Source organism: Crassostrea angulata, chromosome 6 (assembly GCF_025612915.1).
Source record: "Crassostrea angulata isolate pt1a10 chromosome 6, ASM2561291v2, whole genome shotgun sequence".
NCBI classification, from domain to species: Eukaryota; Metazoa; Mollusca; class Bivalvia; order Ostreida; family Ostreidae; genus Magallana; species Magallana angulata.
Genome location: NC_069116.1, coordinates 24,801,912 through 24,828,589, shown reverse-complemented (window position 1 = coordinate 24,828,589; position 26,678 = coordinate 24,801,912). Strand labels below are relative to the sequence as shown.

Sequence of the window (26,678 nt, the reverse complement as noted above, 5' to 3'; positions counted from 1 at the left end):
GTTCAGATATCAGAAATGCAGGGAAATCAGTTTAATCCCTACCAGCAAACAAGTTCTGCACCTGAGCCGTTCTCAAGTGACAGCTTTAATCAGTACAATGCCAGTCAGAAGTTACAACAAATGAACATGAACACACCTCACAGTGGCATAACACCCAATCAACCAATGATGTCCCCATACAGGCAACAACAACAGTTCAGACCCTCACAACCCAACATGGCTCAACCAAGTCAAAACATGGGTGGGTATGGAAACTATGGGGCTCAGCAAGTCGGACCCCGCTTGCCGAATCCTCCTCAGCAGCACATGCAAGTTCAGCAGAGAATGCCTCAGTGGAACCCTGGCCAGTCTAGTCCTAGTCGTCCTCATTACATGGCCCAGTCTCAGAATATGATTCAGTCCCAGATTATGCCCACCTCACAAGCCATGCAGGGCAAGTTTCTTTCACACCCTGACTTTCCACAGATGCCCTCCTCCAACGCCTCAGATTTCTTTCAGAGCAGTCCTGCAACTTCAACTTCTTTCCAGCGCTTTCAAGGTAACACATCATCTAATCCACAAATGTACATGCAGAATAGAAGTCAAATGCCCTCTGTGCCAATATCTAGCCCTAACGCCGCCATGGGACACAGGCAGAGCAGCATACAGTCCTTGACTCCTCAGCAGTCACAGATACCCATGCAAAATCAACCAACATTCCAAATACAGAGCACAATGGGAATGCCAGGATTTAATAACCCTTCTCAACAGGTACCTCAGCAACATGCTTTACAATATCAGGGCAACTTTCAGCAACAACAACAACAACAACCAATGAATAATGTTCAATCGAATAATTTTCAGCGATTTCCGTTTGGCCAGATGCCCAGCAATACACCCACTAAACAGGGAGATGCTTCAGCACAGTTCAATACAAGTCCCAACCAGAACTTTCACCCTTCTTACCCTAGGATGCCCTCTCAAAGGGCAACAACCCCCTCACCAAGGCCACCATCGACTCCTGAGCATGCTTCCACCCCTCAAATCAATCCTAGAGCCCCTGCTTCTGTTCCACAGATGGAACAACTGGTCTCACCACCTGGACCACGTTCAAATGTGTCCACACCTGTATCTAGTCCATTCCATCAACCACAAGTGAGTAGTAGTGGGCCAAACTTCCAACACTCGAATGCTATTCAAATCAGTACATCTCTACCAAACTCGAATGGCATAGGCCCAATCAGTCCAAATGTGAAAAATGCTGGGAATGTTAGAGTGACTATGACAAATACCGAACGTGAAATACAGTACCTGCAGCAGCAGTTGAATCAGTTGCAAGCAGCAGGGCAGACACAGCAAACTCAACAGAAGATGCTGGAAGTGCAAGAGAAGATTCGTTCCCTTCGTGCTACTCAAGAAATTCAAAGACAAAAGGCCCAAGCAGATCAACAAGGTGGGTATACTGGACCAACAAATGGGACAATGCAAACACAGCAACAACAACCATCTCAGAATCAAACCAATGTTGTTACAGTGGTAAAAGAAAACCCTCAGGTTTCAGCTCAACAGCAGCAAACAATGCAACAAGTCCAAACTTCAGTACAACCACAACTCCTAATGCAGTCTCAAGCAGTACAACAATCTCAGCCGATAATGCAACAACAGCAACCAGCACAAGTTCCACAGCCTTCCATGCAACAACCACAGCCACCTGTACAACAACAACAAACTGCTAGTCAGCAACCTTCCTCAAACCCACAGCAAGTGTTTCAGATTGGTCAGCCTATGTTTGTGAATCAGACACGGCCCCCTCAGAATGTCCTGATAGTGACATCTGGTACACAGAGGATGATGCAACCACAAATACAACAAATGCCAATGCATTCTCCCCAAAAAGTTCAGGTTATTCTTCAGGTGTGTATAAATCACGTTTAATTTAGTCGCAATTATTAGTCAATAATCAATAAGTCTTTTTACCCTTACTCTTGATTTATATATTTATTTATTTAGCCACAAGGAAGCCAAGCTGCCCCTCAGATGATCAGTCAACAAGTGCCTCAGTCAGTAAACAATCTACCTCATGCTATGCCTGCTCAGGGCATGACTCCTATGCCACCTGTAGGGTCGCAACAAGGAAACATTCCGTCAAGCGTTGTTCAACTTCAGATGGGCGGAGTCTCTCAACCTGCCCCTCAGCTTATCCAGGCACCACCAGGCACAACATTTCCGCCTCTTCAAGACTTTGGCAGCGAGAGCAACCCCGCAAGTGCAGAAAAACCAAAGAAAAATAAGAAGGCCAAGAAACAGCAAGAGAAAGCGGACAAGATTGTGGCAGAAGCTGTAGCGCGGGCCCAGGCGGAGGGCAGGGAGGTGCCAAAGATTATGACTGGGGACATCCCGGCTACTGTGAATGATGTACAAAATGCAGAGGAGGAGGACTCCAAGAAAAAGAAAAAACGTGTCAGGAAACCAAAGACACCCAAAAAGGAGAAGAAGGAAGGTGATGTGAGTAGTGGGGAAGGAACACAGGAGCTGGAGAGTCAAGGAGAATCTACCATGGATGGAGAGAAAGTAGAAAAGAAGAAAGCCAAGCCTAAAGTAAAAGCACCTGTAAAGAAGAAGAAAAAGTATGTGTTCTTTGTAGTCTTTCAAGATAACTTTAAATAGAAATTTTTGTTTTTTGGAATTGAAAGGAAAGAAAACCAAGAATCTTTTATATGAATATATATTTGTTTTTCAGACCTCCAGCTACATTTTTGAAAAAGAAAAAGCGAAAACGTCACGATTCATCCGAGTCAGATCCTGAACTTAAACATGCAGTGGGTGAGACCGAGGAAATGGATGACGACTCAATCCAGGTTAGTAAAACACAACAGAATGTTCTACAATGTTAAAGATATTTCTGCCATTCACTTTAACTGTAAATTTATGTTTCGACCGTTAAGACATTTTAAACAAACAAACTGATGTGTTATTAGTGTGATAATTTGATATTTCTGTTTCCAGAAAAGGCGCTCTGCTCGTAATACAAAGAGGAAGAAGTACCTGGATGATGTGGATTTGAACCTGTCGGATGATGACACCCAAGATGTGGAACCAGAAGCCTTTGCTGAACAGCCGGCAGCTGTCAGAGTGGTATGTGTCACGGCAACTGTTCATGTTACAATGTTAACGCATAACCAGTGATTTTTCTACAGCCAGTTATGTTATATTATTGACCCTTACCACTTGTGAAATAACTCAATTTTTCAAATACTGTTGAAACTTGTATTCCTCTCTCCATTGAAATGATCAGCCAATTGCTATGTATGACAGTCATGTGTTTGATTTATTTCAGGACACCATTGAGGAGGACAACAGCTCTATTGTGGATAAAATTCTGGGAAGCAGAATGAGAAAAGCGGACAAAGATGTAAGCAATTTACACACAGTGATTGTCAGGAATAAAGTTTGATGTTGTTCACGTACATTACTATGATTGATGATTTGTTGACATTGGATTTCATTTGTTTTGTTCTGATTTTCAGATCAGTGTAGATGGGGAAACAGAAGAGCAATCAACATCAAATGAAGAAGTTGAGGAATTCTTTGTTAAATACAAGAACTTGTGAGTGATATTTTTATACCCCCGTTCCGAAGAAGAGGGGGTATACTATTTTACCCTTGTGTGTCTGTCTGTCCGTCCATAACAAAAATTTCTGTCGCATTTATCTCAGCAACTATTTATCGCAGATGCTTGAAATTTTTACACAGTGTTTGTTAAGGAATGCCATATCGTGGGATATATTTTTGTACCAATCGGACGTCAACTTTCTGTTAAATGATGACTTTGCTTATTTTTTAACCAAAATTTTCAAACCAATTTTTGTGAAAGAATTCTCAGCAACCGTTTATTGCAGATGCTTGAAATTTTTACACAGTATTAGTATAGGCATGCCATATCGTGGGATATATTTTTGTACCAATCAGACGTCAACTTCCTGTTAAATGACGACTTTGTTTATTTTTAGCAAAAATTTTCAAACCAATTTTTGTCAAAGAATTCTCAGCAACTGATCGCAGATGCTTGAAATTTTTACACAGTATTTGAAAAGGCATGCTATATCGTGGGATGTATTTTTGTACCAATCGGATGTCAACTTCCTGTTTAATGAGTTTTTTTTATTTTTAGCCCAAATTTTTAAACAAATTTCCGTCAAAGATTTCTCAGCAACTATTTATCGCAGATGCTTGAAATTTTAACACACTATTTGTTTAGGCATGCCATATTGTGGGATACATTTCTGTACCAATCGGATGCCAGCTTTCTGTTAAATGTCGACTTTGCTTATTTTGCATATTCACATCAGAGCGGGGGTATCACTAGTGAGCATTGGCTCACAGATATCTTGTTTTATTTACCGGTACTCTCTTTAAGAATTTGATTTACGTTGTGTTTCAGTATATCTGTAGTTCCCTATTGGTGCAAAATAGTAATACTCTTTTTTTGCCTAATTTTTAGTTCCTATTTGCACTGTGAGTGGAAAACAGCAGAAGAATTAGAAAGGGGAGATAAACGCATTCATCAGAAATTAAAACGATACTACATGAAGAAAACCCAAAGTCAGAATATGTTCTCAGAGGTAATTCTTTCTTGTTTTCAATGAGAATATTGACAAGCAACAGGAAGGGCATTTATTTTTAATCAAGAATATTTGGTTTTATAGAATAATCATTGTTACCCTTAAGAATCTTAAAGTCAGGAAAATGACTGATCGATAATACTGAATAGAAACAAAATATAGTAAGCCTACATTGGCCCTAAATAAGATTTATACATGTACAATCATCAAGTGTTGTATTGGAATAACTTTTGACTAATGTGTAAATTTCTATTTTAGTTGGATGAGGACGAACTCTTTAATCCTGATTACACTGAGGTACATCGAGTCTTAGATGTGTCCAAGCTCAGTGACCCGAATGGTGGTGATGACATTACACACTTCCTGGTCAAGTGGAAGGGGTTGCCCTATGAGGAAGCCACATGGGAGCTACAGCAGGATGTGGATCCTGTAAAGGTGGAGCATTTTTACAAGTTCCGGGAGCCACCAGAGGATGCAGAGGTAATTATTGCCTCAAAAATTCATATTATAAATATGATACCTGCATATTTTTATAACACCTTCTTTGTTAACAGAAAAAGAAGTATTTTGTAGAATGCAGATACATATGAATATTTGTTGTAAGCTGTTGGCATTAAACATTTTTAAAATTCAGTTGTTTGAATTTTGCCTTGATTTCTTCTCTTAGGTTAAAGCTCAAGGTACACCTGATGACTGGGTAAAACTAGAGGAGACCAGAGAGTACAAGAATGGCAACTCCCTTCGAGACTACCAGCTGGAGGGGGTCAATTGGCTGATGTTTAGCTGGCACAACCACCAGAACTGTATTCTGGCTGATGAGATGGGTCTGGGCAAAACCATTCAGAGTATCACCTTCCTGAATGAAGTCATGCTGTATGGAATCAAGGGGCCTTTCCTTGTGGTGGTTCCCCTGTCCACATTAGGCAACTGGGAGAGAGAGTTCGAAACCTGGACAAGCATTAATGCCATTGTTTATCATGGAAGGTAGGTTTTTATACTATGATGTAGCTTGTTTTGTTATCATGATATCCAACTTTATCTGACATGCATGCAAGTTAAGTAAGATGACATCTATTCAAAATGTGTTCTATCTCAAGTAAAATTGGATCATTTTCGTCGGAACAATTTCATTTCAGATACGTAGCTATTGTATTATAAAGCTTCTAAATGAATTTACCAATCACGTTGACAATAACATTTATGGATTATTGTCTATTTGATAGTTCCACCAGTCGAAACATGCTGCAGTCCTATGAAATGTTTTACAAAGATGAGAAAGGACAACGAATTCCAAACCAATATAAATTTCATGCTCTGATTACGACTTATGAAGTCATCATCTCAGATTGTGAGTTGCTGAGTGACATTGAGTGGAGAGTTCTAATCATAGATGAAGCTCATCGTCTTAAGAACGCCAAGTGCAAGTTGATGGAAGGCCTAAGGATGTTTGATTGTGTAAGTTGATTAAAATTTGTGTATTTACATGGATGTAATTTACTTGGTTACAAGTTAGGGAACACAAGTCTTATGATGACAAAATGCACATACATTTACATGCAAGTATTCTATAAAAAATGGAGAAGCGTTGTGATGCAGTTTGTTTATACATTCTTTTTTATAATAATAATTTTCTAAAAGAAATCTACTATAAATGCTATAGTGTGCCCTTGCTTGGCAAAACTTGACACAAAATTTCTTATTTGATTGTTTTGTACAAGACTGTGATTAATTTTGCCAGTGAGTTTTCACTATTGTAAGGAAGACAATGTACCTTAAGTTCAAAAGGTTGTGACAGAAATAAATTTGCTGCTTTCGTACTGAATTCATCTAAATGTTTGTTACAGGAGCACCAGGTCCTACTGTCGGGAACACCCCTGCAGAATAACACAGAGGAACTTCACAGTCTACTCAGCTTCCTGGAACCAGAGAGATTCAAGTCAACTCAGGCATTCTTGGCAGAATTTGGGGAACTCAAAACAGATTCCCAAGTGGAGAAGCTGAAAGCTGTATGTTGATGCATTAGTTTGGATTTGATATTATTGTGAATGAGATGGTTAAAGTTTTGTTTGTAAAGTATGCAAGTCAAATAAGACATGTTTTGTTCATTGTGTGAAACAGATCCTGAAACCAATGATGTTGAGAAGGTTGAAAGAAGATGTAGAGAAGAATCTTGCTTCCAAAGAAGAGACCATTGTTGAGGTTAGACATTTGTTTGCTTTTTTTTTTTTTGGATAACATTTCTAACTAAAGGACAGTAAAGGCAAAGTTTAATGACAATTTTGGTGTGCAAAATTCCATCAATTCATTTATTGATTAATATGATAAAGATCTATTTAATCCGTGTTCACTCCATATACATGTACATGTACTATGTATATATTAGAAAGAAAATACTTCTTAAACTAAAGGCCTACAATAGGTATCTAACATTATTGTATGCACATAGAGTGATTTGGAAATGCATTTTTTTTTTGTATTTGCAGGTGGAGTTGACAAACATTCAGAAGAAATACTACAGGGCTATTTTGGAGCGTAACTTTACTTTCTTGTCCAAAGGCACTGGTTCTTCAGCCAATGTACCGAATCTGCTGAATACAATGATGGAGCTGCGAAAATGTTGCAACCATCCATATCTTATCAAAGGTAATTGTAAATGATGATCAGTTTTATTTAAATGTTCTTAGCATGTTAAAAGTGAATTACATATGCCATTAGCTTTGCAAAGTGTTACATTTATTATTGTTATACTTTCATGTTAAATACTGAAATCTGATTGGTTAAGACGCAGTTAATAATATTTACTATTACCCTCAGCGTTAGCAACGCACTTGGCAACGGGTAACATAAAAAAATATTACATGCGCGAAAATTATGCGCGTACGGTTCGCTGTAGAATTCACGTTATTCCTATATAAAAGCAGTAAAATTTTCTTAAAATTTTTAAAAAAGACATTCAGTATAACAAAATAATTAGTGCCTGTTTGGGAGGATAACAGTTGAAATTGACACCCCTCGAAAACCATTGTCAACCTCCGCTTCGCGTCGGTTGACAATGGTTTTCTCGGGGTGTCAATTTCAACTGTTACCCTCCCAAACAGGCACTATTTATATAATAGTAGTTCAATTTAAAAAAACCAAAAACTATATCATTGAATATCAAGCATTGATTATTCCCTTTAAAGAAATATGTAATGAAACTATGTATTATGTATTAGATGAATACCTGTATGTGTGCAATGAATTCATATTTTGTATTTTATAGGTGCTGAGGATAAAATCTTGAATGAGAATAAGGAAAGCAAAGGAAATGATATGGAAGCTGTGTTCAAAACTATGGTGCACTCGTCAGGTAAAATGGTGCTGTTGGACAAACTCCTCCCCAAACTGAAGCAGGGGGGACACAAAGTCCTGATCTTCTCCCAGATGATCCGAGTGCTGGATATCCTGGAGGATTATCTTATTAACAAACAGTAAGTGTCTAACTGTTGGTTTTGTGTAGGTCCCCCAAACCCACTGGTTTGAAGAAGGCTTCTTGTAGTACATGCATTTGTTGACTAGCCATTAAATTTTTTTACATTGGATAGAAATGATGAATGACTTGTTCAGATTTTTCTGTAGAGGGTGACAAACTCAAGCCAACTCATACATGCTAACTCATAGAAGTGAACATGTCTGATGATCTGGTGAAACTGATACAGAAACTTAAGCATTTACGTATATCTGGTAATTTTTGTGATGATCTAATTTTGGCTTTTTTCGTGATCTCTATTGAATCGCAAATTATTGAAGATGCAGAAATTATATTCTGTATTATTTTCTTGAAGAAACTTTTTAAATCGCAAAAAACGACTGACGCAAATTAAAAATGCTACACATTTCCCAATTTTTGCAAATTTTGTGACATGCGAAAAACCTGGATATACAGTATTATTTGACTCCACAGGAAATATCAGAATATTAAATGTGGGATTCTTTTGTGTTATTGTACCAAAACATATGGGGGAAAAAAAGAATCGACAAACTTTTGAAACTTCTTTTGGTTTGTAGCAAGTCAAGCTAAATTCATTTTAAAACTTGCTGAATTAATTCTCATGTATACATGTATGTTTTGTAAATATTCCTTGAGGAAACATAGGGATATAAAGAGCATCTTTTACAAACATGTATCTGTAGATGATGACAAACTCAAGCCAACTCATACATGTTTGTATACAAGCATGACTGATGATTTGGTGAAACTGATACAGTAGATTTATTTATACTCTTAGATGTACTATAAGTATCAAACGCTAGAAGAAAATGAACGTTCAATTCAATAACAGTTTGCCAAAAACAAAATTTTATCTATTACAACACAGTCAACACTAGCATTAACTTCCCTTGCACAAATTTTTTTAAGGAACCAATGTATAAAATGAAACGGCATTCAAAAAGGAAGTTAAACAGACACACCTGTATTTATACTATGTTTACCTTTCCTCAGATATTTGTTTGAGCGACTGGACGGCCGGATCTGTGGTAAGCTGCGACAGGAGGCCATTGATCGATTCTCTAAGCCCGAGTCGGACCGATTTGTCTTCCTGCTGTGTACACGCGCCGGGGGTCTGGGTATCAACCTAACCGCTGCCGACACAGTCATCATCTATGACTCGGACTGGAACCCCCAGAATGATCTTCAGGTACACAGGAGGTTCTGTTATCTTCACCGGGCCTTATTATGAATAAATAAATGGAGCAATTCTTTGGGGCTAAATTTTGCTTGATATGCAAGAAGAAAGCATGGGCATGAATATTCACCCAAGAACTGAATTACTTTTAATCATTTTATCATTTAATAGAGAAATAATTATCAACATATAAAACTATCTATGCATACTATTTTGATGTTTACATTGATATTAAGATGGTGTTAAATGTTGTTGCAGTGTTTATAAAATGTAATGTTGCAAGTTTTACATGAACATCAACAATGCATGTCAATACTTTTATCACTCCTATTTTTCAGGCTCAAGCCCGTTGTCACAGAATTGGTCAAACAAAGGAAGTCAAAGTATATCGCCTTATCACCAGAAACTCCTATGAGAGAGAGATGTTTGACAAGGCTTCACTCAAGCTTGGTCTGGACAAGGCTGTGCTCCAGTCCATGGGCTCAGACAAGAATGCACCTGTAAGTTATTACAGGCTCTGTCAAAGTTTAAGATAGTGTTTCTACCATGATGAAAGATCAAGCCAACTCAGACTAAACTTGAAAAGATTTATGAGTGCTGATTTAGGTGAAACTGATGTAGAATTTACTTGTATCTTTTTATCTGAATATCTTTTATATTATATTTTTTGAACTTTTGATAGAAAATAAACTGTGTTTTTTGAAAATATGTAGCAAGCCCAGATGACCAAGAAGGAGATAGAGGAGTTGTTACGTAAGGGGGCGTACGGTGCTCTGATGGACGATGACAAAGCCGGGGACGAATTCTGTGAAGAAGACATTGATCAGATTCTACAGCAGCGCACAAAAGTTATCCAGATTGAATCAGAAGGAAAGGGCTCAACCTTTGCCAAGGTAAGTTTTATTTCAGTTTTATATTGCTTTTTCATTGTTGTCAGATTAAAGAGCATTTGGCAATGTATACATATTGAAAAGACATTCTTCTGCTGAAAAATTACCATACATATGTAATATACAGAACTGCTTTAGCTGCACAATATTGTCTGAATTCATATATGTAAAAATATCATTAGAAGAATGTATTTCTAAATTCTGATAAAGTTTTTGAGATGGTATTAATTCGTAGTATATTTTGTGATCACATGTACATTTTACTTCAATAGATTTACTTTACATTTACTGTTTTAGCATGTGTAGTGCTAGTCATTTGCTTATTTCAAAGCTTCAAGTACTATCTTTTGAATAAAAATTTTGATATGCGGTACATGCACATTGTACATCTATATTTGATATGACTATTGACATGCCAAATTTTGTGTTGTAGGCAAGTTTCTCAATGTCTGGCAACAGAACAGATATTGATATCAATGATCCAGACTTCTGGAAGAAGTGGGCCAAGAAGGCAGATGTTGATGTCGAGGGATTAAAACACAAGGTACAGTATGGATTCAGTTTCTCTTTATATCCAGACCTTGTTATACATGTATAAATGCAATGCACCCATATTAAATATGTGTTGTCCTTAAATGAAAACGAAGGAATGGAATAGATGGTGAATAAGTTTTCTGTTGTGGACTTTGCAGAATGAACTGATTATACAAGAACCAAGACAGAGGAAGCAGACTGCTCGCTATGGAAATGATGACAGCGTGATGGAGATGTCAGAGCTGGACTCGTCCAGTAATAGCGATGATGAGGATGAAGAATCCAGGAAGACCCGGAGCGGGTTGAAGAAGCGTGGGCGCCCAGGCAGGAAGAGGCGTGGTTCGGACGATGACTACGACGCCGATGATGCTGAGGGCTATGGAAGATCCGACTGCTTCAAAGTGGAGAAGAACCTCCTGGTTTATGGGTAACATATTAAAGATAATTTTTCTAAGGATGCAAAAAGGGTTAAGAAATGGTGTTGCATTTTGTCTCTTATTATTAGACAATACAGTAGTGAATATTTCTCTTTTAACAGATGGGGTAGATGGAAGGATATCCTATCCCATGGGAAATTCAAGAAGATGCTCGAGGAGAAGGATGTCGAAAATATTTCTAGGGCTTTGGTAATTACAGTTTATTTGTTGAGAGTTTCATCCTTCTTTTTAAAAATTGAGATTTAAAGGAGATATTCTTGAGTGAAATAACTTGTAATTTTTTTTCCAGTTAATTTATTCCCTTCAACAGTACAAGGGAGATGAAAAAATTAAAGAGTTCATTTGGGATTTGATCTCCCCCTCAAGTGATGGATCTCTAAAAAACCACTCAGGTAGGTCTCCAGGTCAAGGTGATAAGATCCATGCCAAGAGGATTACCATTAATTTGCTCATATTTATTTGCAACTTAAATTTTTGAAATTTGTATAGGCTTACATGTGCACTTTACATGTAGGGTTGTCTGCTCCTGTACCAAGAGGTAGGAAAGGCAAAAATAAGAAGAAAGAGGGAAAGCCAGAGACCAGCAGTGAACTGGTCAAGTACAACAAGATGAAGAACTGTGATCCAGAAGTAGTGCTACGGGACCCTGGCTACCGCAAACATCTCCACAGACATGCTAACAAGTGAGATCGGCATCAGTTCAACTCTGTGATATTTTGTAATTCAGTGTTTCATTAGAATCAGGCTCTGTGTTGTAACCTTCTTATAACAAAGAATTGTTTATCAATTTGCAGAGTGCTATTGAGGGTAAGACTGTTGTACTACCTGAAAGAAGAAATCATAGGGGCTCAAGCAGTGGAGAAGGTCTCTCAGGGATTAAATGCAAGGTAATTACCAGCTGTTTATAAATATCTATCTATTTATTGACATGCATATGATGATGCTATTGTGCAGGTACATGTAGATAAAATAATAAAAGTATAGATATAAATTCCGAAAAGCAGATAGTGAAATTTCAGAAGATTTTGTTATGGTTTAGAAAACCAAGCATTTGTTATATTGATTATATATTAGATATTGAATGTTGCCATTTGGTGTTGACACTTGCTGTGTTTTTGTTGTAGTGAGATAGAAATTCCTCAGGCTGATCCGGACGGAGACCCGCCCACCACCTGGTGGGACGAGGAGGCAGACAAGTCCCTGCTGATCGGGGTCTATAAACACGGTAACCTCAACGTCCCCATCAATCTGTACAAACTTGTGGGCAGTTTTGAGATACTGTCAATGTACTTCATTTACATGTGGCTGTAGACATAATTGATTACAATTAATGCTTCTTTCTTGTCTACTAATTTAAGTACATGCTTATATAAACAAATATGATTTTAATATGATTCAAAAGCTTTGTTTTAAATGAGTTTTTTATTTTTAGGCTCATTTGTTTTTTTTAAATGAGCTTATTTACGTCCATGTATGTTCAGACTAACTTCAGAGTATATTTGTCATGTTAGTCAAAATGTAGTCAGTCTCATTTTCTATAGTACAGTATATGATGAATTGTGTGTTGTCTGACTTAGGTTATGAGAAGTACAACATGATGAGACAGGACCCTGCACTGGTCTTCTTGGGCAAGTGTGGACCACCAGATGGCGCTGCTCTAGCGGCCGAACAGAATGATGACGATGAGTATGTATTTAAAAAAAAGGGGGAAGGACAAGCTTGGAAAAACAAAATTTTATGCCGATGATAATGAACAAGCTTTATGCTGAAAACTAATAGGTCCTACATGTATGCGAGAACAAGTGTAGTACTGTACATGTATGTGAGAACAAGTGTAGTACTCTACATGTATGTGAGAACAAGTGTCATACTCTACATGTATGTGAGAACAAGTGTAGTACTGTACAAGTATGTGAGAACAAGTGTAGTACTCTACATGTATGTGAGAACAAGTGTAGTACTCTACATGTATGTGAGAACAAGTGTAGTACTCTACATGTATGTGAGAACAAGTGTAGTACTCTGCTAAAGAACTGATGATGACTTGCCATGCTAATACAGAGGGCATACATAAACCAGGTGTGCTGGTGGTATGCTACTGTGAGTGGAAAAAAGCACTAACTGACAGGGTTCTAATGCCTCTTTTGTCCCTAATATAGGGTGTATGACTTATTTTTACAATCATTGATTTAATGTATGAATTTCATTTGCATTTGAAGTGAGGACCTGGATGAATCCAAGATGAAGCAAGACGATGATGAGGATGTGTCAATGAGCTCGATACCTGAGTCCAGCAAAAAGACTACCCCAGCCTCTGTCCTGCCCGTTGAGAAACCTGAGGGTGGAGAGGGGTCAGAGGAAGGGGATAAACTGCCATTCCCATCATCCTCCGACCTGAACACTCGCCTCCGCAGAATCATCACCAGCTTCCAGCGAAACCACAAGAGAATGCTTATCAAGAATGCCCAGAGGGTTAAAGTAAATTAAACAATGAAACTTATTATATCTTTTCATTTGCCAAAGATTTCATGGAATTTTTATTTTTTTTGAAAAATCCTTTTGTTTAAATTGATTTTGTCAAGTCTTAAAAACTTATTTAAAACTTTAATGTATTTAAGACTTTTAAGAAGAAAATTCCATTTTAAAATATTTATGACAATGTTGTGCATTTGCAGAGAATGGAACGCCAGGAGCGATTTGAAGCGGTGCTGAAGGAGCGTGAGACCCAGAGAATGCAGTATCAACAATGGTCGGTACCGGACCCCTATGGTCTATCCCTCCAACAGTAAGCCCATTATTTCACTAGGCTACAGCTTTATGTGCCTGTGTTGTCATCCCCTCCCCTTAGTCATGCTGTGTATTGGAGTCTGGCATTGTTAGGATAATGTTAGAAAGAAAATTATTCTTGGAGACTGGCAAGTAGTTGAAAAGAATTCTGAAAAGAAACGACCAATGTGAAAATTTCTTAAATTAAGATCTTGGAAATTTTTTTAAAGAAATACAGATATACATATTCCCATACTAAGTGTATCTGTATTTAGAATAGGAACAGCAGTTTGGTGCTATATTATGTTTTGTTTTAAAAAAAAGTACCGCATGATAATTTATTGCATGGTGATGGCTGGACCCCATGTGTTTTTGGAAGAGATACAATGTATACTATTCGCTGTAAATGTATTTACTATTGTCCTTTTTAATCTTGCTTAACTAAACAAAATTTTTAAGAACCTGCTTTTATTAGATTTATTTATTGCATGAATTCACCTCTTTTATTTTACTTATTTAAATAATGTATTGAATTGCTGTTTAAGTGTTCACCATGTCTGTTGTTTAGTTTGTCTGACAGTTCAAGGTAAGATACTTCATTCAATAGAAAAAAAATTAATAAACATTCAAATTGCGAGATTTGCTCCAGTGCTAGGTTGGTGGAAATGACGACAACATCTAGCTTGTGCATGTTAGTGGGCTTGCTGTAGAGGGTGAATGATTTTCTACCTGTAAATTTACATCATTTTAATCTGCTGTTGAATTTCATTTGCACCTTTTTCACATTTCTTCTGCCTGTTCTGTTAATGACAGCTGGCATGAAGCTTGTTTGGGTAAATTTATTTGTGTTTGTCTATATGGAAAAGGGGAAATATGATACTCTGTAGATGGCTTTGGAGATGAAGTAAATGATCAGCATTTCTTATAACAGCTTTACTTTTATAATAATTATTTTTCTCTACTTTTAATAGAAAACTTGCAAATTTTTCTTAAAAATTTGAGTAAAATTTGGGTGCAACAAGGGAAAAAAAGTAGTGTGCTTTGGTGGCTAATGGTATTGCTTGCTTGTAATGCTTTATCTCAAAAATTGTTTTTGTTTAGCCGTTGGTCAAGAAGAGAGGAGCAAGACTTCTATCGGGTCATCTCCAGCTTTGGGGTGGAGTTTGACCTGGTTACTGGACGCTACAAGTGGGACCGGTTCCGACAGCTGGCTCACCTGGAGAAGAAGTTTGACGACACCCTGACAGAGTACTTCCAGGCCTTCTATCACATGTGTATGCGAGTCTGCAAAAAGTTTAAAAATGATGATGATGGTGAGTGATCAATACAAAGTGATGATATGAAATATTTTAATCAAGCCTGGAAAATCTTTGCAATGGTTTGTACACATGTAAAATGTGCATCTATTGTACATGAGAAAAGAAGTGATTTTGAAGGTTTAGTCAGAAAATTTAAAAGTTATTTATGTTCTGATTATTGTATCTGATGGAAGAAATCAGTGATATTCTAACACTAATTTAAATACTGTTGAAGCTCTGCCACCAAATAACATATATGTTGACCCCATCACTGAGGAGAGGGCCAGTCGATGCCTCGCTAGGATCGACATGTTGAACAAGATCCGCACAGAAACCTTGAATCACCCCAAGTTGGATGAGAGAGTGAAGCTCTGTCAGCCGTCCTATGATTTACCATCGTGGTGGATCTGTGGTCAACATGATAGGGACCTTCTCATTGGTGCAGCTAGGTATGTGTTTAAATCTAATTCTTTGTAATGCATATCTACATGTACAGAGAAACAATTTCATTTGACAATTTATAGACTAAATGGTAATGGTATGAGACAATTTCTGCTCTGTTTTGGTAGGCATGGTGTTGTGCGGACAGACTACCACATCCTGTTTGATCCCAACCTGTCCTTTATTGATGTGCTAAAAACTAAGCAAGCTACTAGTCATTCCAGCTCCCCCTTGCCAACCAAAGGTAAAAACTTGTAGCTTCTTTTAGAAGTTCATTATACCCCCGCAAACGAAGTTTAGGGGGGTATATTGGTTTCACCCTGTCCGTCTGTCCGTCTGTCCGTCTGTCTGTCCGTCCGTCTGTCCGTCTGTCCGTCTGTCTGTAGACGCAACCTTGTCCCCCCTATAGAATTTTTTATTACTGCATGGAACAATTTGAAAATTTGTACATATGTTGAACACCATCTGAAGATGTGCACCTGCAATTTTTTTTAAGATCAGACAAGATTTAATGATTTTATGACAGTTTTCATTTTCCTTATTCTATATATTGTACACTAATGTTGAAAAGTAAGGGAGGTAATCCTTACAGATTTTATTAATTAATTAATAGAAAACACTCTAAAATATATTTATATAATACATCCAGATGGAGTTTTTTGTCTTTATGTCTTAATTGATAAAAAAAATTATTTTTTATAAGTATTCTATCAACTGACAATGCAAAGTTTTTGTTTGTCAATGATAAATTCTTAGGAGCTAATGAGAACATCAAAGACAAGTGTGGCTGAATTCATTTGTCCCAAGGGAGCCATTATCTGAGCCATGGTTCAGATTGAGCATGTGTTTAGGGGAAATTGATAATCTGTAAAATGGGTGATGGTTTTGGGGCTATTTTAAAACTGTTTCATGTAAACCAAAAGGTCTATCATTATAAGGAAATAAATAATATAATTATTAATAAAGAAGTTAAACTATTTTTAGAGGTTGTTTAAATTTATTTGTCAAGTAATTTGATGAAGTGACCCTATTGGGCATTAATTTAAATGAAATTCAAAATTACTGATATGATTGTAGTGTTTTGGCAATTTTAAGATTGTTTGTAATATTAAATTTTCTTTTTTACATATTTTTACATAGTATGGTAATTATGGTAATGTTTTGGGAGTTTATTAAATTTAACAAGCTCATCAAAGAAAATCATAGTCCTATGGGATCAATTTTCTGATATGGAGTTCAATTGTGCCATAGGAGAAAGTGAGGAAAATTTGAAACAACTAATTGCATCTGTCAAGACTCTTATTAGAAAGATATTGAAAGTTTTATCAACAGAAGAGCATCGCTTGGCTACCGGTATTTCTATTCACTTTTAAGGGAGAGGTTATTGTCATTTTGTTGTTTTTCTTTAAATCAATTAAATTAAAAAAATATATCATCAAATACATACATTTGTAAATGTATTACTGTTATAGATATGTATTTACAGTGAAATTCTGACAATTTTGATTTTAATTTTTCTTTGTTAACTATTTTTTTTTTTTTTTTACAATTCTAGAATTTTTTTTTTTTATATGTTCCAAACCTTAATTATTATTCAATTCAATTATTTGTCCCATTTAAAATTAGCCTAGCGGGGGTATTAGTCCCATTAGGACAGTTCTAGTTTAAAATCTGTTTTGACATGTCTTTCTGTGAAATTATATTTTTTCCTGTCTTTATTTCCCAAAAATGGTTGACATTGCAGACAAAGAAATAAAAACAGAAGACAGTGAAGAAAAAGTGGTGAAAAAAGAGAAAGAAAGTAAAGAAAAGGTGAAAGAAGAAATCAAAGAGGAAGTAGTTACAGAAACAGTGTCAGTGAAATCAGAAGATGATGATGAAAAATCAGAAAAGTCACAGAAAAATACAGAAGCTGTAAAGGAGGAATCCAAAGACTCAAAAATGGAGGTAGAAGAGCCTTCAGAAAAGTCAAATGAAGAGAAAGAGAAGATAAATGGTGAATCTGAAATGGAGGTGTCTGAAGACAAATCTGAACAAGCAGAAGCCAAGTCAGGTGAAACTTCCCTCAATAAATCTTTGGAAGAGTCACCAGATAAAACTAATGGAAAGAAATCACCTGTAAAAGAAGAGGTAGAAGAAAAGGCAGTGAAAATGGAAGTTGAAGATTTGTCAGTCAAGAAGGAAAATGAAGATTCCCTCATTAAAAAAGAAAGTGAAGACTCATTAGAAAAGAAGGAAGATGAAAAGGTGCAGGTTAAGAAAGAAGAGGAAGAATCCATTGTGAAAAAGGAATTATCTGAGTTAGTCAAGGAAGAGACAGAGCCACAGGACCTGACCTCCATAAAGGAGAAGGACAAAGGAGCAAACAGTGATCCAGGGGTGAAGGAGGAAGTAAAGGGCAAGGGTGCTGACGACACGGAGCAGAAGGTGAGGGACATCGTGAAGGACATTAAACGCCAAACCACGGAAGAAATGGCCAAGTCAGAGAGGAAGAAAGACATCAGATGTACCTATGATGAGGAGGTATGATTGATTATTGTCTGTGTGAAATGTAGTATAAGTAAGGGAATAACATTTTGTTGACTGGTGAATACCCTGTTCAATGCTGAATTATTTCGTATTTTCAGTCTGTAAATGTACATGTAGCTATGAAATATATATGATTTATGCTTGTTAGCAGGTTGATACTTCAGTGTAATTAGCAATGAATATAAGTCTTCAATAACATACAAATCCTTTTAGATTGGTTCAGTTGTTATGCAACATGTTGCAAATATTATTTGAGTTTTATGACAACTATTAAATTTGTAGGAGCTTCAGAAGTTTTTGGCCAGAAGAGAGGAGATGGAGGCGGAGGGAATGACAGCCGATTACTTCCCAGAGAGTCAACTCAGTTCTGTCGTCAACTGGCCAAAGGTGATGTAACATTCTACGCGATCTTTGTGGTCACCTTTTTAATATTTGAGTACCCATACTCAGAAATAAATAGTAAACATTTCGTACATGTGTATTAGGACTTTTATAATGTGAAATATTTTACATGTAAAAGGAAAGAGTGCACAAGTTTTCGAAGTTCATAATTCAATAGACTCGAGGAATGTATTGTTAAAAAGACCAAGACTTTTTGATAATATATGACAAAAGTTTGAGTCAAAATTTTGCTTAATAATAGGACCGAGTGTTGTTCCATCGGCTGGAGCACATCTGTTACTGTGTGGAGCACAATGAATGGCCATTCCCCAAGCGTATGTCATACATCCCCATGAACTACGACTCCCGCAGCGGAACACCTGTTGGGTCCTCGACCCCAAAGGACGACCCCGAGCTCAGCCAATCTGATGCTGGAGACTCAGTCTACGATGGTGTCAAGGTGAAGTCAGATTTAAATAAGGACTTTGAAGCTATGATGCCTGAGGTAGGACACAGATTGGTTTACTGATTGGTGCAGTGCTGGGTTTTCTTTGTGTATTGGTTTAAGTTGTGGTTAATTGGGAATGGTACACATAAGTGCCGTTCCTTAACACATACATGTTCAATCTATTTCCAATTTTATTTTCAAATCTTACAGAAATGGACGTTAGTGTGTAAATCATGTCATTGTTGCACTGATAGGTCTTTAAGGCATAAGTTTATGGAAACATTCTGCAACATATTGGTTTAGAAGCAGTTGAAGGTTGAATTTCTAGAGAATTGGCTTTTCCTAGATAAATAAAGATTTCACCATCTACAGTGTGCTACAGACAAACAAACTGTTAATTTAAGGATGGAAGTCATCATGCACTACTGAAATCTTTTGGTCACTCTTGAAACTGTCTTATTTGATGTGTTTTGTTATTGGTAAAATGTTAGAATTTGTGCATATTGTTTATAAAAAATTTTTTTTAAAATCTTTATACCCCAGTTGGTTTTGGTTTTTATAAGAATCATTTTTTGATGTCATTGATATCGATATATTTAAGCTGTGCATAACCACATATTTGTTATTGTGGGGTATTTGACTGTTACAAAAAACCACCATTTTAAATTCAATCAAATTAAACAAAAGCTATTTTAGATATGAGAATTGCCAGATGTTTTCTATGCTAACATTACCCAGTCCATGAAACATAAAAATTGTTGGGTAAAATTTATTTACTCTTAAAATTGTAACTTCTTGCATGTTTTAGGGTGATGGTTTGAAGATGACCTTCCACAAGAGAAGAGGACAGGGTCGTAAATATGATTTTGAAGGTTTGTTGACATTAAATGTAAACTCTGAGTGTGAGATTTTAAAAGAAAGATTAGTTGTAACAGATCTGGTAAATGATGGTAACTGTTTGTTCCTGGTGATGACAGGCAGCCGCATGCAGCAGCTGATGAACCGCAGCGCAGCCTCTAGTGACAATGAGAGTCTGACAGAAACGCCCCGATCTCAGGTACCTGCTCACCTGTCTCCTCGGCACTCCCCTCATCACTACCTATTCTCACAGGTTTGTGGCTCCTACATGCCATGGCACCTACACACCCTCATGCCCGACTTCTCTCACATTCAGACTCAAAAAATAAACCCTTTTTTATATGTGGGTTAAACCAAGTGAATTTCGTTAAGGCATATATACAAAAATGTATGTTGTAAATGTAACAAGATTGAAGGTCTTTGCAAAATAAAGTTGTACTTTGAATTGTTGGTGCCCTAGCACTGGAAACATTCCACCCTTACATGTACTCATGAGTAAATCTTGCTGTTGTAGCAGTATTGTGTAGGTACCATTGGCAATTTAAACTTGTTTCATGCGCAGAGAATCGGCTTCATTCTATTGGAATGAAATTTCCTACTTTCTTTTTCTCCATGATTCCTCATTGTTGGCTGATTCTCTAACCATGGGCATAATCTATTTAACTGTTTGACCTTTGTGCTTTTTTTCTGGTAATGGGTGCAGTGAATGTCAATACTTTTTTCTTGAACAAAGTTTCAATGTAATATTTACTGTTAACAAATTTCGACTTTGCAGATTTTTAATCTTTTAATGAGCAATGATGTGCACGTGCTTAACTTTATTTTTCTTTTTTGTTCTTAAATTGGTGATGGTTTGAAGGTTTAATGGTTAGAAATGTGAAATATTAAATAATTTACTGTAATATGATAGGTCATAATATATATAAAGTAAAACCCATTTTTAATCTTGGGTCTTTAATGGGACGCGTCTGTAGCTACTGAACGAAAATATGCATTGGTTATTAACAGTAAAGATTAAACGATTTACTATTCTTTTAGACCCCAGCAGATCTTTTGAATGGTGCTGGTCCTGAATTGGACCCTGAACTGCTAAGAAGAAGCATGGTGAGTTACAATCAGCTCAGTATTAGGGACCATTTGTATATGTACTTGACTATAAAATTGAAACTTTATAAACTGATGAAATGATATTAAGAACAACTATTGTATTTATTTTGCTCTTTGCTTGCAATACATAAACATTTGTGAGAAAATGTGGGTTGATCCTTGAGATCTATTGCAGATGGAGCATGCTCTGTATTTTGGAGACCGGAGAGGCAGAAGAGGTCGTAAGAGGAAGGCCGAAAAGATGGCAGAGATTGCAATGGCTGAAGCTCTGTCCAAGAGAAACACAGCCAGAGCTGTTGCCACTGTTGAACCAGGTATAAACTTAACAGCAATTTCCAAAGGATCTGTTCTGAATGTGTTGAATAAAAGTAATTGGTCCTAAACTAGATTTTCAAATAAACACAAATTCTTTTTAGCTCACCAAGAGTTATCTTTACAAACTTGAATGTATTTTTAAAAATTTATATATAAGAAAAAGCAAATTGTCGATTATGTGAAAGTCAGTACTTTATCAGCTTTGCCTTTGCAAAACTGTTGATGTACATGTAAATTATTCCCAATTGATTTTCCTCACTGACATTGGAACTTTCTGTTCATTACCCAGAATCTCGTGTTCCTGTGATTAACTTGGAGGATGGTAGTCGGCTGTCGGGAGATGAGGCTCCACTGAAGCGTGACCTGGATAAATGGTTGGATGAACATCCAGGTTACATGGTGGACAGACCTCCAGAAATGTACCCTCTAGAGGATGAGGAGCTATCAGAGGTATTCATACAGTCAATTAAAAGAACATGCATTATTTTATTGCACTATTTGGTTTATGAATGTTGTTTAAGTATATTTAATGAGCAATCAGAATGTCATTCCATCAAGATAGAATTAAGTCCTGTAAATTGTTTGATTACAGTCTGGTGATAGAAGGAGAGGAAGAAGACCAAAAGTGGACCCAGCCATGTTAGATCCCATGAAGCTGACAGGAGAAGAAAATGTTTCAGTTGTCAATAGGGTCACTGGCAAAAGGGTTGGTTACATGTTCAAGATACCTACAATTAAAATAAATCTTTTGAAAATGTTGGAAATGACATTTTTGATGGGTTTTTTTACCATCTTTGACCAATTCATAAGTTTCTTCCTTCACGATTCTTTTGCAATAATTCTTCATTTTCAATATTGACTCTTCAGATAACTGGTGCTAAAGCTCCTCCTATTAGATACTTGAGTGAGTGGTTAGAACAGAATCCTCAGTATGATATAGATCCAAAATGGACAGATATTGTCAAATCCAAGGTAAGAGTTTACATTATTGGAATATCTCAGCACCCCTTTAAATAATTGCATGTAAGTCACAGCTTCCATATTATATACATACTCTTGTCCTGTTTTACAGGCCAATTTACCAAAGAGTTTGTCATCGCGTGTGAGTACCCCATCCTCGGAACGCCGGCGTGGAAGACCAAGGGAACGGGACCTGTCCTCTTCCTTGCTCTCAGACAATCCATACAGTGCTGCTTCTCTGGCAGCCAGTATGTCTGCATTCCCAGGCTTAGGCCTAATGTCAGGCTTTGGCAAAATGCCAATGGGAATGCCCTTTGGAACATTGCCCAGTTTAGGGCTGGCTAATCCTATGCTGGCAGGTTTTGCTGGCTTGATGCCAGGACTTTCACCTTCCTTGGCAAAGGCCATGGAAAGTGAAGCTAGAAAGGACAAATCCCCAGGCAGCAGCAAAGAGTCGAGCAAATCAAAGTCCCCAAGTAGCTCACAGACTCCTCACCCTTCGTTTCCTATGTTGTACAATCCACTTCTCTTTAATCCCCTTTTAGCAGCACAAGCTGCTGGGGGCTTGAACTTCTCCCTGCCTACTTCACTGCCTTCATCTTTTGCCTCCCTGGCTCAACCTGGTCTTGTAAATGGACAAGGTGATTCTGATCTAGAGGAGGGAGAAATCAAACGATATAGCCAGGGTGAGCATAACGAACAGGAGATTGCACAGGACCTGTCTGTCAGGCGCAAAGAGGCTCATTCCCACCACAGAAAGCGAAAAAGTTATGAAGCTTCACACTCTGCAGTAACCAAGAGTTCAAGGGATGAGGACCAATCTGCATGTTTAGACCTTTCTATTAAATCAAAACCAAGAGAGTCGCCAAAAGCTAGTGAGGTGTCAAGTAGATCACATTCTGCTTCTGAATCACCAAAAGACAGTTCGAAAACCAAAAATAAAATACAGGGTTCATTCAAATTGGATAAAATTTTGGACACGCTGAAGGACAAAGTGAACAAAATGGAAGATAAACCTGTTAAAAAAGAGAGAGACAAAGACAAAGAGTCCAAGCTGAATAGCATTCTTATGAAAATCGCCAAAGAAAAGGATGTGGATGTGAATACATTAAACACCATGGACACTGCAGAAGCATCCCATTTGAAGTGTTCAGAAGCTTCTGATCTTTCTTCAGAGAGGAAAGAAAGCGAGTCGTCGAAGGAAGAGGTAGATACGGCAGAGAAAGACGAGGACCAGTCCTGATGATGTATACTGGGAGTTAACATTGGCGTGCTGTGACTTGGTGTAATGAGCTTTGAGCCACTCCAAGAGTCGCTGGATCTTGTGTGGAAAAGCCAAATCATCTTGTATTGTGGAATACTGTGTGTTCCTCCCCAAGATTATGTGACATGTATGTTATTATACAGGAATTAATTTATTCATTGTAAGTGAGACTTCAGTCTTCATGATATGCACAATACACGTGTTCGAACAGATTCCAGATCATGTTTGTCTGCCAAATCAATGACCTGTCATGTTGATTTCATGATTTCACAAAAAGATCTCCCCTCCCCCTACGGTCTGACCCCTCGTACAGCAGGTGTGCTTTGTTGGAACTCTGAAGGGTCAGGGCCAAGTCACTGCAGGCACCTCATCATTTTCGTTCTCAGGGCAATAATGTTAAAACAAGTATTACGTGTGTAGAAACAGTTTTCTTTAATTATTATTTTTTCTCTGGTTTATATTATTTTTTGCTGCATTGTAACAATCAATTCATGTCACACATTTTGTATATAATTTATTCATTGTAGGAAGTTCAAATATACCAACCAAAACCATTAAATGCATGACCCCCCCCTTTTTTTGTAAAAATGAACTTTTAAGATTGTGATAAGGCCACAAACGAGCAGAACAATTTTTTTTTCAAGATGGGCACGGTTGTGATAGTTATGTAACTTCAAAGTGGTAGATTTGAATTTCTTTTTTCATGTAATGCATATGATATTAGTTACTTAGGCTATCATCGCTGTTGTGTATATGCAATTTAATTTAAGAATCATTCTCTCATAAGAGAATTAATGAAGTCAGGTCAGGAATTTATTTTTGATTCTTTTTTTTGCATTGAGATCAAATAAAGTACCTGCAATAATGTTATGAGCAGTGTTTTGACTGCTTTCTTGAGGCACCAGTTGTACCGTCTTTCCAATGCTTTGGCTCTGTGTTAATGACCTTTGATGATTGTGACGAAGATACTGCTCTACTTCTATGTCTTATTATGTGTACCTCAGGTCCTTAGTTAGTGACTTGAGATTTATTTCAACATTTTGTGTCTTCATTTCACAAACATTGCGGTTTATGATATGGACAAGGAAATGTACATTCCTCAAAAAGGGTTTTTTTTTTTTTACTAAAGTTTCCATTTCATGTCCATATCTGTCTAAAAAAAAAGATTAAGATGGCCTCCATAGTAGGTGTAGTTTTTTCCCCTTGTGAAATGACATATTTGTGTAGTTTAAACTTTTTATTCATGAAAATTCAGGGATTAATGTTTCCTTTGTCCATGACAGTGATAGAGGGGTCATTTATTCCCTTTCATATCAAAAGCTTTTACTGCAAGGCAGGCAACAATTAGGTGCAAGGTGTTGACACCATTATTTCCCTTTACACTTGGATAATGTAGGGGCATTTCTTTACAGTGAAGAAATTGCAGGTGATTTCTTGCCCGGAATAAATTTGTTGGGTGGATGTTTAGTGAAATAACGAATTGTATGTATTTATTTGTTGAGGAAATTTTGTATGTAAACTATTTTTATTAAAACATGAATTCAACATTTTTTGCGTTTGACTGGCTTTGATTTGTATGTTTATTTCATTTCCGCCCACACGTACGCACAAACACGCACACACGCCCAAGGTTGGTGTGCTGTCACTGGAGGGACATTAGAACTTTAACAATAAAATGCTTTCTTTGGTGATTCATGGCAACTTTGCAGAATGAACACATAACCCGCGTTAGCGGTTCATGTAATTTTCTGCAATGATCGCTACCTTCAGAACCCGTATGAATCGCCAAAGAAAGCATTTTATTTTTATATCTACATCTTTTTTTAAAACTAATTAATAAATTGATTAATAAAAGTAAGTAAAATTCACTAAATTTCTGTTAATGTACATAGTATGTTAGCTGAATTAAACGGACAAATCGTCTCCTGTGGGAACTGGAGTCTGATATCAAGATCATTTCGCGCAGTCTGTAGCTGTAGGTGTCGACCAATCAATAAACGGGGCGTGTAGATTCCAGTCCTGTCAGTTGCTATAGAGCTATATTTACATCTACCAAGTATTATTTCCTCTATTTCTTACGGATCATAGCTCTACAGAAACATCCAGACTAAATTCTACCCGCCCCGTTTATCGATTGGTCGAAATATACAGCGCATGAAACTGACAAGAAAGTGACAGGACTGAAATTTCATCGATTGGTCGAAATCTACAGTGACTAAAGAAAGATCACGGACTGCATGAAATAATCATGATGATGTCAGACTCGGTGTCACAAGTGACGATTTGGTTATTTCTTTTAGCTAACATACATTAACAGTAATCTAGTGAATATTACTAACTTTCCATAATCAATTTATTAATTACCTTAAAGAAAGATGTTGATATAAACAATAAAATGCTTCTTTGCAATTGATGATTCATGCGGGTTATGAAGGTAGCGATAATTGCAGAAAAAAATACATAATCCTCTAATACCTTCATATCCCGCATGAATCGCCAAAGAAAGCATTTTATTGTTTAAATAAATTAACTATAAGTTTCCGTAAGAAAGAGAATCATACTCGGTAGATGTAAAAATGATATAACTATAATCACGACAACCATAAGGCGCCTGTTACACTGTCACGGGTTTGATGAGCTAGTCTTCGATCAAACTTATTCAGGCGTCATCGTAGAGATAATCGTAGGTTTTCTTTCTTCATCGTAGCAATTAGCCCGCAAACACGGCAATTGCTTTTGAGCAGGTTCGAAGCAATCGTGGCTAAAGGCCCATTTACACTGTCACGATTTATATCACGATTAATCGCCATTACTCGCCAGCATTGTGATATTTGAAAAGACGACGTTAATTCGAATCAAATAGGACCCGGCTACGATCACGGTAACAGGAGGAGTTGTGGCGATTCAATTACGAAAATCGGGCGATGAAGTATATAACGAATACATTGAGATTTAGGTGAGATGAGAGACGATTTTTATACGATGCTTTTAAGAAAGAATACAAAACTTTATGAGAGATACACGATATTTCTACAAATTGTTGCGAATTTTTTACGAATATATATCTTGTGTGATAATTGATAAAAGTAATTATTATACAAATAAATGAATCAAACGTATTTCATAAAATGAATTAATATTCTAATGATTAAATCCTAACGCAACCGTGAACCACAATGCGA

At 37.0% G+C, this 26,678-nt stretch overlaps 1 protein-coding gene across 7 annotated transcripts in view; it reads left to right on the top strand.

Moving 5' to 3' along the window:
• The window catches only part of LOC128186848 (chromodomain-helicase-DNA-binding protein 8-like), a 27,778-nt gene extending 2,733 nt beyond the window's left edge, over positions 1-25,045 (top strand). Inside the window, exons 2-44 of one of the 7 annotated variants that reach the window (XM_052856784.1) lie at positions 1-750; positions 844-1,893; positions 1,990-2,606; positions 2,720-2,837; positions 2,986-3,114; positions 3,317-3,391; positions 3,507-3,586; positions 4,481-4,601; positions 4,860-5,081; positions 5,269-5,585; positions 5,825-6,056; positions 6,446-6,607; positions 6,720-6,800; positions 7,085-7,244; positions 7,864-8,071; positions 9,085-9,280; positions 9,607-9,768; positions 9,982-10,161; positions 10,592-10,702; positions 10,851-11,119; positions 11,231-11,318; positions 11,419-11,521; positions 11,644-11,812; positions 11,924-12,016; positions 12,254-12,354; positions 12,707-12,815; positions 13,349-13,607; positions 13,805-13,914; positions 14,464-14,481; positions 14,997-15,208; positions 15,429-15,642; positions 15,763-15,878; positions 17,379-18,157; positions 18,446-18,550; positions 18,807-19,049; positions 19,801-19,864; positions 19,970-20,103; positions 20,889-20,954; positions 21,133-21,271; positions 21,562-21,722; positions 21,865-21,978; positions 22,140-22,244; positions 22,345-25,045. The exon at positions 1-750 is cut by the window's left edge and continues 263 nt beyond it. In XM_052856784.1, the coding sequence (XP_052712744.1) occupies positions 1-750; positions 844-1,893; positions 1,990-2,606; positions 2,720-2,837; positions 2,986-3,114; positions 3,317-3,391; positions 3,507-3,586; positions 4,481-4,601; positions 4,860-5,081; positions 5,269-5,585; positions 5,825-6,056; positions 6,446-6,607; positions 6,720-6,800; positions 7,085-7,244; positions 7,864-8,071; positions 9,085-9,280; positions 9,607-9,768; positions 9,982-10,161; positions 10,592-10,702; positions 10,851-11,119; positions 11,231-11,318; positions 11,419-11,521; positions 11,644-11,812; positions 11,924-12,016; positions 12,254-12,354; positions 12,707-12,815; positions 13,349-13,607; positions 13,805-13,914; positions 14,464-14,481; positions 14,997-15,208; positions 15,429-15,642; positions 15,763-15,878; positions 17,379-18,157; positions 18,446-18,550; positions 18,807-19,049; positions 19,801-19,864; positions 19,970-20,103; positions 20,889-20,954; positions 21,133-21,271; positions 21,562-21,722; positions 21,865-21,978; positions 22,140-22,244; positions 22,345-23,475 (9,873 nt within the window). In that variant the 3' untranslated portion in view covers positions 23,476-25,045. Of the gene's footprint in view, positions 1,894-1,989; positions 2,607-2,719; positions 2,838-2,985; positions 3,115-3,316; positions 3,392-3,506; positions 3,587-4,480; positions 4,602-4,859; positions 5,082-5,268; positions 5,586-5,824; positions 6,057-6,445; positions 6,608-6,719; positions 6,801-7,084; positions 7,245-7,863; positions 8,072-9,084; positions 9,281-9,606; positions 9,769-9,981; positions 10,162-10,591; positions 10,703-10,850; positions 11,120-11,230; positions 11,319-11,418; positions 11,522-11,643; positions 11,813-11,923; positions 12,017-12,253; positions 12,355-12,706; positions 12,816-13,348; positions 13,608-13,804; positions 13,915-14,463; positions 14,482-14,996; positions 15,209-15,428; positions 15,643-15,762; positions 15,879-17,378; positions 18,158-18,445; positions 18,551-18,806; positions 19,050-19,800; positions 19,865-19,969; positions 20,104-20,888; positions 20,955-21,132; positions 21,272-21,561; positions 21,723-21,864; positions 21,979-22,139; positions 22,245-22,344 lie in introns of all 7 variants that reach the window. The other 6 variants (XM_052856779.1, XM_052856782.1, XM_052856777.1 and 3 more) reach the window with 6 other exon arrangements.
• Positions 25,046-26,678: the final 1,633 nt, after the last annotated feature.